Source organism: Culex quinquefasciatus, chromosome 3, assembly GCF_015732765.1.
Source record: "Culex quinquefasciatus strain JHB chromosome 3, VPISU_Cqui_1.0_pri_paternal, whole genome shotgun sequence".
In the NCBI taxonomy this organism is placed as follows: domain Eukaryota; kingdom Metazoa; phylum Arthropoda; class Insecta; order Diptera; family Culicidae; genus Culex; species Culex quinquefasciatus.
In genome coordinates this window covers 32,018,425-32,031,008 of record NC_051863.1, presented here as the reverse complement: position 1 = coordinate 32,031,008, position 12,584 = coordinate 32,018,425, and the positions used below count along the sequence as shown (strand labels likewise).

Here is a 12,584-nt window from a genome sequence, read left to right as displayed (position 1 = left end):
TTATCGTGAACCACCCTAATTTTGAACCAAACCATGAGTTGCCATGAAGACACCAAAGCTCCAAAACTTCACCATTTTTCGGAAAATCCATTTTCCATTTTTGCCTTCCTCACTGAGGTAAGGCTATAATCCTGCTCTAAAAATGAACTTTCTATTAAAAGCTCCTAGACCCACCTTCATGTGTACATATCTACTCAGAATCGAAAACTGAACAAATGTCTGTGTGTGTGTTTTTTTTTTTTTTTTACAGGGTCGGAATCTGCAATCAGACACCTGAGAATTCATTTCTCAGGTAGTGTGGGGTTGGAAAAACAAAAGAGTTTTCCCGACCCACTAAACCAGTCCTTGAACGCCGTGCCCTTTTCCCCCCGGGACCACCTCTCGGTATAACTTCGGGGGGAGGCGTTGCATTTTCTGCACTAGTCTACTTACAGGATCCATGCCGGGTGCTAGAACCATTTCCTGTTCTACATACATATGAGTCCATGCGAGGGTTTAACCGCGCCCAACCGTGTGTGTGTATGTGTGTGTGTATGTGTGTGTGTATGTGTGTGTGTGTATGTGTGTGTATGTATGTATGTGACCAAAATTCTCACTGAGTTTTCTCAGCACTGGCTGAACCGATTTTGATCGAACCAGTTGCATTCGACTTGGTTTAGGGTCCCATACATCGCTATTGAATTGTTTGAAGTTTCGATAAGTAGTTCAAAAGTTATGTATAAAAATGTGTTTTCACAAATAACCGGATCTCACATAAATGTATGTTAACTATGTTCCAATCCATCATCCGACCCATCGTTGGTAAGGTAATTGAAAGGCCTTTCCAATGAGTACAAAACATTGAAGATCTGGCAACCCTGTCTCGAGTTATGACCACTTAAGTGATATTTATGTACTTTTTTGAAGCCGGATCTCACTTAAATGTATGTAAACTATGTCCGGATCCATCATCCGACACATCGTTGATTAGGTAATTGAAAGGCCTTTCCAATGAGTCTAAGACATTGAAGATCTGGCAACCCTGTCTCGAGTTATGACCACTTAAGTGATATTTATGTATTTTTTTGAAGCCAGATCTCACTTAAATGTATGTAAACTATATCCGGATCCATCATCCGACCCATCGTTGGTTAGGTAATTGAAAGGCCTTTCCAATGAGTCCAAGACATTGAAGATCTGGCAACCCTGTCTCGAGTTATGACCACTTAAGTGATATTTATGTACTTTTTTGAAGCCGGATCTCACTTAAATGTATGTAAACTATGTCTGGATCCATCATCCGACCCATCGTTGGTAAGGTAATTGAAAGGCCTTTCCAATGAGTCTAAGACATTGAAGATCTGGCAACCCTGTCTCGAGTTATGACCACTTAAGTGATATTTATGTACTTTTTTGAAGCCGGATCTCACTTAAATGTATGTAAACTATGTCCGGATCCATCATCCGACACATCGTTGATTAGGTAATTGAAAGGCCTTTCCAATGAGTCCAAGACATTGAAGATCTGGCAACCCTGTCTCGAGTTATGACCACTTAAGTGATATTTATGTACTTTTTTGAAGCCGGATCTCACTTAAATGTATGTAAACTATATCCGGATCCATCATCCGACCCATCGTTGGTTAGGTAATTGAAAGGCCTTTCCAATGAGTCCAAGACATTGAAGATTTGGCAACCCTGTCTCGAGTTATGACCACTTAAGTGATATTTATGTACCTTTTTTAAGCCGGATTTCACTTAAATGTATGTAAACTATGTCTGGATCCATCATCCGACCCATCGTTGGTTAGGTAATTGAAAGGCCTTTCCAATGAGTCCAAGACATTGAAGATCTGGCAACCCTGTCTCGAGTTATGACCACTTAAGTGATATTTATGTACCTTTTTTAAGCCGGATTTCACTTAAATGTATGTAAACTATGTCCGGATCCATCATCCGACCCATCGTTGATTAGGTAATTGAAAGACCTTTCCAATGAATCCAAGACATTGAAGATCTGGCAAGCCTGTCTCGAGTTATGACCACTTAAGTAATATTTATGTACTTTTTTGAAGCCGGATTTCAGTTAAATGTATGTAAACTATGTCCGAATCCATCATCCGACCCATCGTTGGTTAGGTAATTGAAAGACCTTTCCAATGAATCCAAGACATTGAAGATCTGGCAACCCTGTCTCGAGTTATGACCACTTAAGTGATATTTATGTACTTTTTTGAAGCCGGATCTCACTTAAATGTATGTAAACTATGTCTGGATCCATCATCCGACCCATCGTTGGTTAGGTAATTGAAAGGCCTTTCCAATGAGTCCAAGACATTGAAGATCTAGCAACCCTGTCTCGAGTTATGACCACTTAAGTGATATTTATGTACTTTTTTGAAGCCGGATTTCAGTTAAATGTATGTAAACTATGTCCGGATCCATCATTCGACCCATCGTTGGTTAGGTAATTGAAAGACCTTTCCAATGAATCCAAGACATTGAAGATCTGGCAACCCTGTCTCGAGTTATGACCACTTAAGTGATATTTATGTACCTTTTTTAAGCCGGATTTCACTTAAATGTATGTAAACTATGTCTGGATCCATCATCCGACCCATCGTTGGTTAGGTAATTGAAAGGCCTTTCCAATGAGTCCAAGACATTGAAGATCTGGCAACCCTGTCTCGAGTTATGACCACTTAAGTGATGTTTATGTACTTTTTTGAAGCCGGATCTCACTTAAATGTATGTAAACTATGTCTGGATCCATCATCCGACCCATCGTTGGTTAGGTAATTGAAAGGCCTTTCCAATGAGTCTAAAACATTGAAGATCTGGCAACCCTGTCTCGAGTTATGCCCACATAAGTTATACATTGTGTTCTTTTTTCTGGTTCTAATAAAAAAATGATGAAACCACTCATATACCCATTTTGGTAAAAAGTGAGGAAGGCATGAACCACATAGGTGGATTAATTTAGTTTTTTTTTATTTTTGCGATCTGGACTACTGGCAAATTTATACAATAACTTAGTTACAATTGATTGCAAATGTTTTTTTTTCCTTGGAAAAATCATTTTTCTAATTGATTTATATTTGTGCCTTCAAAATTTAGAGAAAAAGGTGGTTTCAAAAGCGGAGAGATAAATCCGTTACAATGTATTTGTAATTGCTTCAAGAACGTTAAAAACTAATATTTAGCATATTTTCAGGGGAATTTTTATCCAATATGAAAATCAATTGAAGATCTGGCAGCACTGCGTAAAGTTATGAGTACCGAAGTGAAAATTAAGTAATGTTTGAAAACAACTTCTTTGGCGTCATCCATAAAGTATGTCACGCTCTAGGGGGGAGGGGGGGTCTGAGCAAGTGTGCATTGCATGTTATAAGTATAGGAAAAGCGTGACAAAGGGGGGGAGGGGGGGGGGGTAAATTTTGGCTGATTTTAGCGTGACGTACTTTATGGATGAAGTCTTTACTGTCCATTCACTAGCAGGTATTAAGCAAACTGTCGTTGAATCATAATTTTGAAAACTGGAAACCCTGCCGTTGAAAACTGGGAGCCCTGCCATAGAATATCGCCACTTAGTGAGATTTATCAAACTTTTGAAAGTCAACTGTTTTCAATTATCGTCAAAATGACTTCGGAACCGTTTGAAAAAGTTTATTTCGATGAGTAATTTACTTTGAAGATATGGCAACCTTGTCAAAAAATATCGTTCTTTCTATTAAAATGTTTGATTTGTCAAATGTTAGTTGGAAATATTGATGGAATTAATATCGCATTTCATTGCACAAATATTTCAATAACATTTTGAAAATCTTGGAACACTGCCAAACAACAACGATTTATTTACAATACACAAACATGGAGTCAATGATTTTAAACAATTTTGCTGTTAAAAATAATGTTTTGTATTTCAATGATATGTTTACAAAATAGGAAAATTAATAACTAGATTTGCAGTAACCTTCCTAACCACCTATTTTTTCCCCTTCATTTCCAGACGGAAATCGCCAAACGTCTCAACGCCCTAATTGGCCAGCTGTTGCCCTTCCTGGCCACGGAACACCAGCAGCAGGTGGCACAGGCCGTCGAGCGGGCGAAGCAGGTCACGATGCCGGAGCTGAACGCGATTATCGGGGTGAGTATTTTTGACAAGTGAATCATTTTTTAAATATTTTTCTTTGGTTTTGCGTTTCCTGAACTTGATTTGATTAGCTCAAATAGACGGTTCTTTTTGCCGGTTGCCAAGGAATGCTTAGCGAATATTTTTTGTGATGATTTTCATATTAGTATTTCTTAAGTTGAACCAAACTTCCCTAAATGTTGTAACCATCGCGTCCGTTCTTGCTAAAATGGATTTCTTTTCTCTCTTTTTCCCCGTTTTTGGAACAAATCTCTATTTCCGCGCGTCCCAAACCAAACAAAATATACAAAAAAAAAAAAACAAAATCGTGTTTCTTCAACCAAGCAGCAACATCAACAGCAGGGAATTCAGCAACTTCTAGTAAGTTAATAGAAAAAATGCCTTTTCCCTTTTTTCAAACCAAACATCAAAGCACAATTCCTCGTTTTGAACTAAAAATCAAACTCATCTAATGTACTTTTTATATGTTGTGTTGCTCATGTTTAACTGTCTCATCCTCGAATTGGTTACAAACACTAAAAAAACATTAAATTAAATTCACAATTTTGCCGCACCGTGTTAATCACTTTTCGTTGTCGTTGAGTTTAAGTCATGCCAATTAATTAATCAACACCACCACTGTTTCGTGTTTCATTTGCATTTTCAATGTTGTTCGCGTGTGCTTAATATAAATCCATGCACCTCCCCTTAACAACCCCCCTCCCCCTCCCTTCTACCGCAACAAAGTATCCAGAGCATTTTGTATTAATTTCGCCCGGCGCCCGGCGTGTCCAAATTAATCAGCCCAATCTCGGCCCACACTTTCCGGCGGCTTAATTTCCATTGTTGGCGCTCGATTATTCCCTCCCCCGTGGCGCTGGTGATGTTCATTATTTTCATTAATTGATCGTATCGGTAGATGTCGAAACAAAAGGCTTCCCAATCCCATGGTGGGAGGACGGGAGGTGAGGAAGTTTATTCCGATCCCGAGCTTTCCGTCGTCCCCGGGGCTATCCTTCGCTCTTCACTCCCGGGTTAAACCGCAACATAACTGCCACAGATTATTTTAAGCCACAATACGGTCGGCACGGTGGGGAAGGATATAAATCATAATTTTAATTTAATTGTTTCAACCGTTTTTTTTTCTTTTGTTTTAGTTGCACTTCGGTCTGTTTTAAAATGTTTTCAGTGTTTTGAATTTAACCGATAAAACTATGTTGTTCAAAGTCAATTAAAAATCAAATCAAACCAAATGCAACAGTCAACTGCTTACCTGTAGCGATAAACGGGGATTTTTTTTCGAAATATATCTCGTATGATATCAAAACCATTTCAAAACATCCAAAACTCGCAGGTAAATGTGTAGAATGTACTTTAAAAAAACAAATTAATTCAAATTTTATTTTAAATAACAATTAATTAGTTATTTTTCATCAGTTTCTATCTGAAAGATGTTTACTTTTTCTAAACAATTTACACAATTTTAAGATCAAGTTTTTCATTATCTAAATCGTTGAAGCGAGACAAAATAAACTGCTGATGTTCAAAAACATAAGTATCATCTATTGATGACTACACAGCAAAAACAATCGTGGTAATATTACGTCTGGGAAGGGGTACATATTTTATGTCAGAAAGATTTGTCTAAATTGAGGTAAAATTACAACATTAAAGAAGTAATATTCAAACGTCCAAAATTAGACCTTCCAAATTAAAATTTGTTTTTAACTGTATAGTGAAAACTACTTCGAGCCATTTTGCCTCAGTGTTGTGATGCATGGGCAATTGAATTAAAATTGTTTAAATATATATCACAAATGTCATCAAAAAACAAAGTGAATAATTTTTTAAATATTTAACGCAAAAAGCAACGTAAAGTAATATTTTTTTTAAGTTTCTGTTAAAATAATTTACAAGATTTTATGATTTATCTATTAAAAATATGAAGGAATAAAAAGTATTTCAAATTCCGGTTATTTAAAGATAATATATCAAAATACATAAAAAATATAAAAAAACAGAGTTTTTCGACATGATTGTCATTTTTAAGCACATTTCGTATTTTACCAAATTTGTATAAAAAGTTTACTGAGTTTTCAACAGCTGACACGGAATAAAATTAGGTTATTTTTTATAACACTTGCCTTCTTTTCAGAAAATTACAGAATGAATAAAAAACCTTTCACCAAATCATGATTTTTTATGGTGAACAAAGTTCAAATTTTTTTTAACTTTAATTTTTAATTTTAAATCAAAAGGTACTTTAGAGCAGTTCTCTAGGATTTCGGTCATTCGATTTTTTTTGTATTTTTTAATCCGACTGAAACTTTTTTGGTGCCTTCGGTATGCCCAAAGAAGCCATTTTGCATCATTAGTTTGTCCATATAATTTTCCATACAAATTCGGCAGCTGTCCATACAAAAATGATGTATGAAAATTCAAAATCTGTATCTTTTGAAGGAATTTTTGATCGATTTGGTGTCTTCGGCAAAGTTGTAGGTATGGATACGGACTACACTGGAAATAATACACGGTAAAATTTGGTGATTTTTTATTTAACTTTTATCACTAAAACTTGATTAACAAAAAACACTATTTTTAATTTTTTTATTTTTGATATGTTTTAGAAGACATAAAATGCCAACTTTTCAGAAATTTCAGGTTGTGCAAAAATCACTGACCGAGTTATGAATTTTAATCAATACTGATTTTTCAAAAATCGAAATTTTGGTCGTAAAATTTTCAACTTCATTTTTCGATGTAAAATCAAATTTGCAATCAAAAAGTACTTTACTGAAATTTTGATAAAGTGCACCGTTTTCAAGTTATAGCCATAGTGACTTTTTTGAAAATAGTCGCAGTTTTTCATTTTTTTAAATTAGTGCACATGTTTGCCCAGTTTTGAAAAAAATATTTTTGAAAAGCTGAGAAAATTCTCTATATTTTGCTTATTTGGACTTTGTTGATACGACCCATAGTTGCTGAGATATTGCAATGCAAAGGTTTAAAAACAGGAAAATTGATGTTTTCTAAGTTTCACCCAAACAACCCACCATTTTCTATCGTCAATATCTCAGCAACTAATGGTCCGATTTTCAATGTTAATATATGAAACATTTGTGAAATTTTCCAATCTCTTCGAAAAAAATATTTTTGGAATTTTCAAATCAAGACTAACATTTCACAAAGGCCAAACATTCAATATTACGCCCTTTTAAAATGTTTGTCTTGATTTGAAAATTCCAAAAATATTTTTTTCGAAAAGATCGGAAAATTTCACAATTGTTTCATATATTAACATTGAAAATCGGACCATTAGTTGCTGAGATATTGACGATAGAAAATGGTGGGTTGTTTGGGTGAAACTTAGAAAACATCAATTTTCCTGTTTTTAAACCTTTGCATTGCAATATCTCAGCAACTAAAGGTCGTATCAACATAGTCCGAATAAGCAAAATATAGAGAATTTTCTCAGCTTTTCAAAAATATTTTTTCAAAACTGGGCAAACATGTGCACTAATTTAAAAATGAAAACTGCGACTATTTTCAAAAAAGTCACTTAAATATGGCTATAACTTGAAAACGGTGCACTTTATCAAAATTTTAGTAAAGTACTTTTGATTGCAAATTTGATTTTACATCGAAAAATGAAGTTGAAAATTTTTACGACCAAAATTTCGATTTTTTGAAAAATCAGTATTGATTAAAAATTCATAACTCGGTCAGTGATTTTTGCACAACCTGGAAATTTCTGAAAAGTTGGCATTTTATGTCTTCTAAAACATATCAAAAAATAAAAAATTAAAAATAGTGTTTTTTGTAAATCAAGTTTTAGTGATAAAAAGTTAAATAAAAAAATCACCAAATTTTTTTTACCGTGTATTATTTTTTCCAGTGTAGTCCGTATCCATGCCTACAACTTTGCCGAAGACACCAAATCGATCAAAAATTCCTTCAAAAGATACAGATTTTTGAATTTTCATACATCATTTTTGTATGGACAGCTGCCGAATTTGTATGGAAAATTATATGGACAAACTAATGATGCAAAATGGCTTCTTTGGGCATACCGAAGGCACCAAAAAAGTTTCAGCCGGATTAAAAAATACAAAAATTAAAATTGAAGAAAAAAGACCGATTTCGTAGAGAATTGCTCTTTAGTGAAATTTTAAAATAGTAGGCACTTAAGGTAACTTTTTTCAAAAAACTTGTAGTTTTAATGTGCATTAATTAAGAAAATTCCCAACATTTTGCATTTTTGAACTTGGTAGTCCAAAAGTTTTTCTTGGGACTTTTTACTGAAAAAAATCTGAAGAATATTGAAGCACCTCTATAACAACTATTTTTGGAAAGTTGAGAAAACAATTTTTCAATTCGAATCGATGAAAATTATTTTCTGTAAGTGTACTCGATGTCACCAGATAAGCCTGCAATTTTGAATTGGCGATATCTTGGAAACATTGATCCAATTTACGAAAAATATTTCAAAATTGTAAATTCAAGCTCAACTTTTGAAAAGTGTTCAAATAAAAAATAATATCATATTTAAAACAAATTATTATTTTTTGATTGCAAGATTCTGAAAAAAAAAATATTTTTTTTTTTTTTTGAAAAGTCCTAAACATAACCTACAACTACGAAGAACCTTCTCATGATACTGAATTTCATACATTTACATACCCATTTTGTCTGATTAGCCACCAAAATTGTATGGAGACTTGTAAGGCAAAGCCAATAATGCAAAATGACTTTTTTGACATGAGAATGCATGAACAAATTTCATCCAAATCAATGCATGAACAAATTTCATCGAAATCAATGCATGAAAAATTAGAAATCACAAAAAATAGAAATCGTAGAGAACTACTTAAGAGCGAGATTTTCACCAATGTGTAACAGGTCGTATCGAAGTGCTCCGATTTGGATGAAACTTTCAGCGTTTGTTTGTCTATACATGAGATGAACTCATGCCAAATATGAGCCCTCTACGACAAAGGGAAGTGGGGTGAAACGGGCTTTGAAGTTGGAGGTCCAAAAAACATAAAAAAAATCTTAAAATTGCTCGCATTTCCGTAAAACTTCTTCAATTCCAACTCTCTTAGATGCATTCGAAAGGTCCTTTGAAGCACTTCAAAATGTGCCATAGACATCCAGGATTGGTTTGATTTATTCTCATAGCTTTTGCAAATTACTTACTCCCATAGGTCAAAAGATAGGTAATTTAATGGACTATAAGCCTACGGTATTAACTTTTGTACCAATCGAAGTTTTTCTCATAGTTTTTCGATTTTTCTACAACAAACATTTTACAACGTTAGTTTTTGCCCTGTAGGCCTCAATAGCGGCACTTTTTGGTCTCAATTTTATCATATTAGGAATCCTCGGACAATTTCACGTAAATTAGAAGTATTGGAGTTGTAAATTTGATTGGAAAAATTGCTATTTAGAATGAATTAAAATATTTTTTAACAGTTTGTTGGATTAGGGGTAAAACAGGTTTTCGCCTACTTGGTACAGCATTTGACGTATTGATCATAGGGTAAATAAAATCTATTTTTTTTTTTCAAAAATGTTTTATTAATTTATTTTTTAAATCAAAATTACAGTTAAACAGTCGATCAGTTAAACTCACCAACTATTAATTTTCTCTTTTTCCATTGTTGAAGTAAAGTTGATGAAAGAATTAAAATTTGTTAAGAAAACTTTAAACATGATTTATGTACGGAATTACATTCAAATCGATGGTCTATTGCAGGGGTGCTCAATGTTTTTGGAGGCCGGGCCAAATTTGAAGCTCAAATGAGCTTGCGGGCCAAATCTACAAAATAAGATTTTTATAAAAAAAAAACGATGTTTTAATTAAAAAGACTAACAAAACTACTATCAGCTGATTTTTTTTAATTCCTGTTATTTTTCAACATTTCTGTTGATTAAAAATAATTGTTGATTGTTGTTGTTGATTTCATTGTATAAGTATTTGAAAAAAAAATGTTTGTTTTCAATAAAATTATGATTTTTTTTATATGTATTTCGAAAATGATGTCATTTAATAAGGGCGTAATTTATTTTTCAATTGAGTGTGATTGTAAAAAATCGTTGAGAGTCAGAATTTTAACATTTCAACGAAATAATATCTTAGAAAATGTGTTAAACACCGGTAAAGTTGAAATGCAACAATTATTTAAAAAAATGAAGGATTAGACAAAAAAAATATTTTAGCGAAAAAACATTTATTCATCGGAAATTCACTGAAATTCAAATTATTCTTGAATAGACCAGAACATGTTCAAAATGATTCTAAACGCAGAAGAATGAATTTTTAATTGATTTCAGCTGATTGCACATCAATTTCCATTGATATTTAGAAAATTTATGATTAAAATTTTTGACCATGATTTTTTTAAGAATGGGAGGAGGGGAGGATTGTCGAGAAAAGCTTTGTAAAATACTTGCAAAAGCCTTATCCCTCCGATTTTGATATTTTGTCTACCATAATCCTGAAAGCCAAAATTTCCAAAAATGTTTGATGAAATTTTTGCCGATAATTACTAGTTTTACACTCATTGAAACTCGTGAAACTGTGTCCTAATATGGGGATCAAAACATTAATAAATAATTAGTTTTTTAACAACAAAAAAAAAGATAAGCATAAAATAGTTCAAAATAAACCATTATTTTGAAAAAGTCTAAAATCACTTCACAAGTGATCAACGGGCCATTTTACATGATTATTCAAAACGGGTCCGCGAGCCACTAAAAATCACCTCGCGGGCCATACTTTGGTCACTGTTCAAACTTTATATGAAATTTGTTAAAATCTGCATGCGAAGTTTTGGTTTTGTATACGACATATAATTTATCAGAATCATTGACATTTGAAAAAATGTGAAATTTTAAAACTGTCTTAAAACGAAAAGTAAAAATCCAGCTCCGAAAAATTGCGCAAAATTTCCCATTATCATCGCTAACCATTTCAGTCGCTGCCTGTCGTACCAATCAACCGGTGATTACCACCCCCACACACACACAATCCACTTTCAATTTTGCTCATTATAAAAGTACCCACTTCTCATCCTTCTCCTGCTTCAACCTCCCAACGCGCGACGGGGGGATCGCGCGGAATCAAATGTCAACCGGTTAATTAAACTCCAATAAGCCACGTGTTGATTGATAACGATAACGGCGCAAAAGGCGAGTGAAACGGTTGTTTCTGTCTCACATTTCCCCGCTGAAGAGGGTTGGGAGGTGGGCGGGTAGTCTCATTATGTATTTAGTGGTTTTCGGTTTGTGCGGTCGGTGGTGGTGATATACATAAATGATAGGCACCGATACAACGTAATCCGGAAGCGATGAACCGATGGAATTTTCAATAACAAACCGCCGTCGTCACCCACCCCACTGGGACTGGGATGGGTTTAATTGGGTAATTTTTCATCAAGCTGAAAGTGCCTTTTTGCGCCCACTTTAGTATGCTTTGGGAGGATTTGACAGACTAATTTAGAACCACATTTCTCTTTTCGTAAAAGAATAAAAAATCTGTTCAAAAAGATATGTTCCGTCGGAAGAAACGTGTTAATCTACTTCTGGAAACTATTCAAACTCAACATAAGAGCAAATTCCATCCAACCAATCAGCAGCACAATCTCTTTGTTTACGTCTTCAACTCATCAAAGGCTTCACCCCAAAGTTCAAGAAAATCGTTGAAACAGATCAAATTTGCCTCCCCTTTCCACAGTGTCATACTTGCAAACCACTAAACCGTTCAAGGATTCCTTTGGCGAAAATCTTATCTTTGTAGAAGAGTCATCGACAAATTCCCGTCAGTTCACACAAAAACACACACAAACACACCCACAGCAGACAGATAAAAGACTCGCTCTCTCTTCCAACCTCGCCCACCCAGAACTTGGATGGTTCGCATTCAACATTTAATTAACAACATCATCACGTTCCATAAGTTTCTCTATTATCCTTCGACGTCCTTTCCCTCCCCCTTCCTTGGTTTCTGTTTGCCAACGGCCATAACCAACCCTCGTCCCCCTCCATCATTCCCCCTCCACTTTGCTCCACTAAACTAAAACCCAAGACCAAAAGCACATAATCATTCCGCTTCTCCGCTCTACATGTTTGTGTAGAAGAAGCATACATACAGGCGAAACCGCCGTCTCCCTTCAATCTGAGTGTCTGTGTGTCACGCCCTGTGTGTGTGTGCCAAAAGATTTCCTCCCCCTTCAAAGAACACGAAACGCTTCGCCTTTATGGCTCACTTTACCGCAGCCCAGCCACCCAATCCTAGTGACTCTTTCCCAAGTGGGTTGGCAAAAGTCTTGAAATCACTTTAGCCTCATCAGTAGCAGTATATGTGGCACATCAACATCCTCGCCGTCCTCCGCAAGACTCCCTCCCAGTTTGGTGGCAGAGAGTGGCACTACACACTCACACACACACACACACACACACACACACACACACA

The 12,584-nt window shown here is 34.9% G+C and overlaps 1 protein-coding gene across 15 annotated transcripts in view; it reads left to right on the top strand.

Annotated features, from left to right (window-relative positions):
- The window catches only part of LOC6043265 (protein groucho), a 384,958-nt gene that overhangs the window by 328,622 nt on the left and 43,752 nt on the right, over positions 1 to 12,584 (top strand). For 9 of the 15 annotated variants that reach the window (XM_038265213.1, XM_038265218.1, XM_038265217.1 and 6 more), the window contains 2 exons: positions 3,989 to 4,126; positions 4,457 to 4,492. In XM_038265213.1, the coding sequence (XP_038121141.1) occupies positions 3,989 to 4,126; positions 4,457 to 4,492 (174 nt within the window). The remainder of the gene's footprint in view (positions 1 to 3,988; positions 4,127 to 4,456; positions 4,493 to 12,584) is intronic. The other 6 variants (XM_038265226.1, XM_038265221.1, XM_038265219.1 and 3 more) reach the window with 2 other exon arrangements.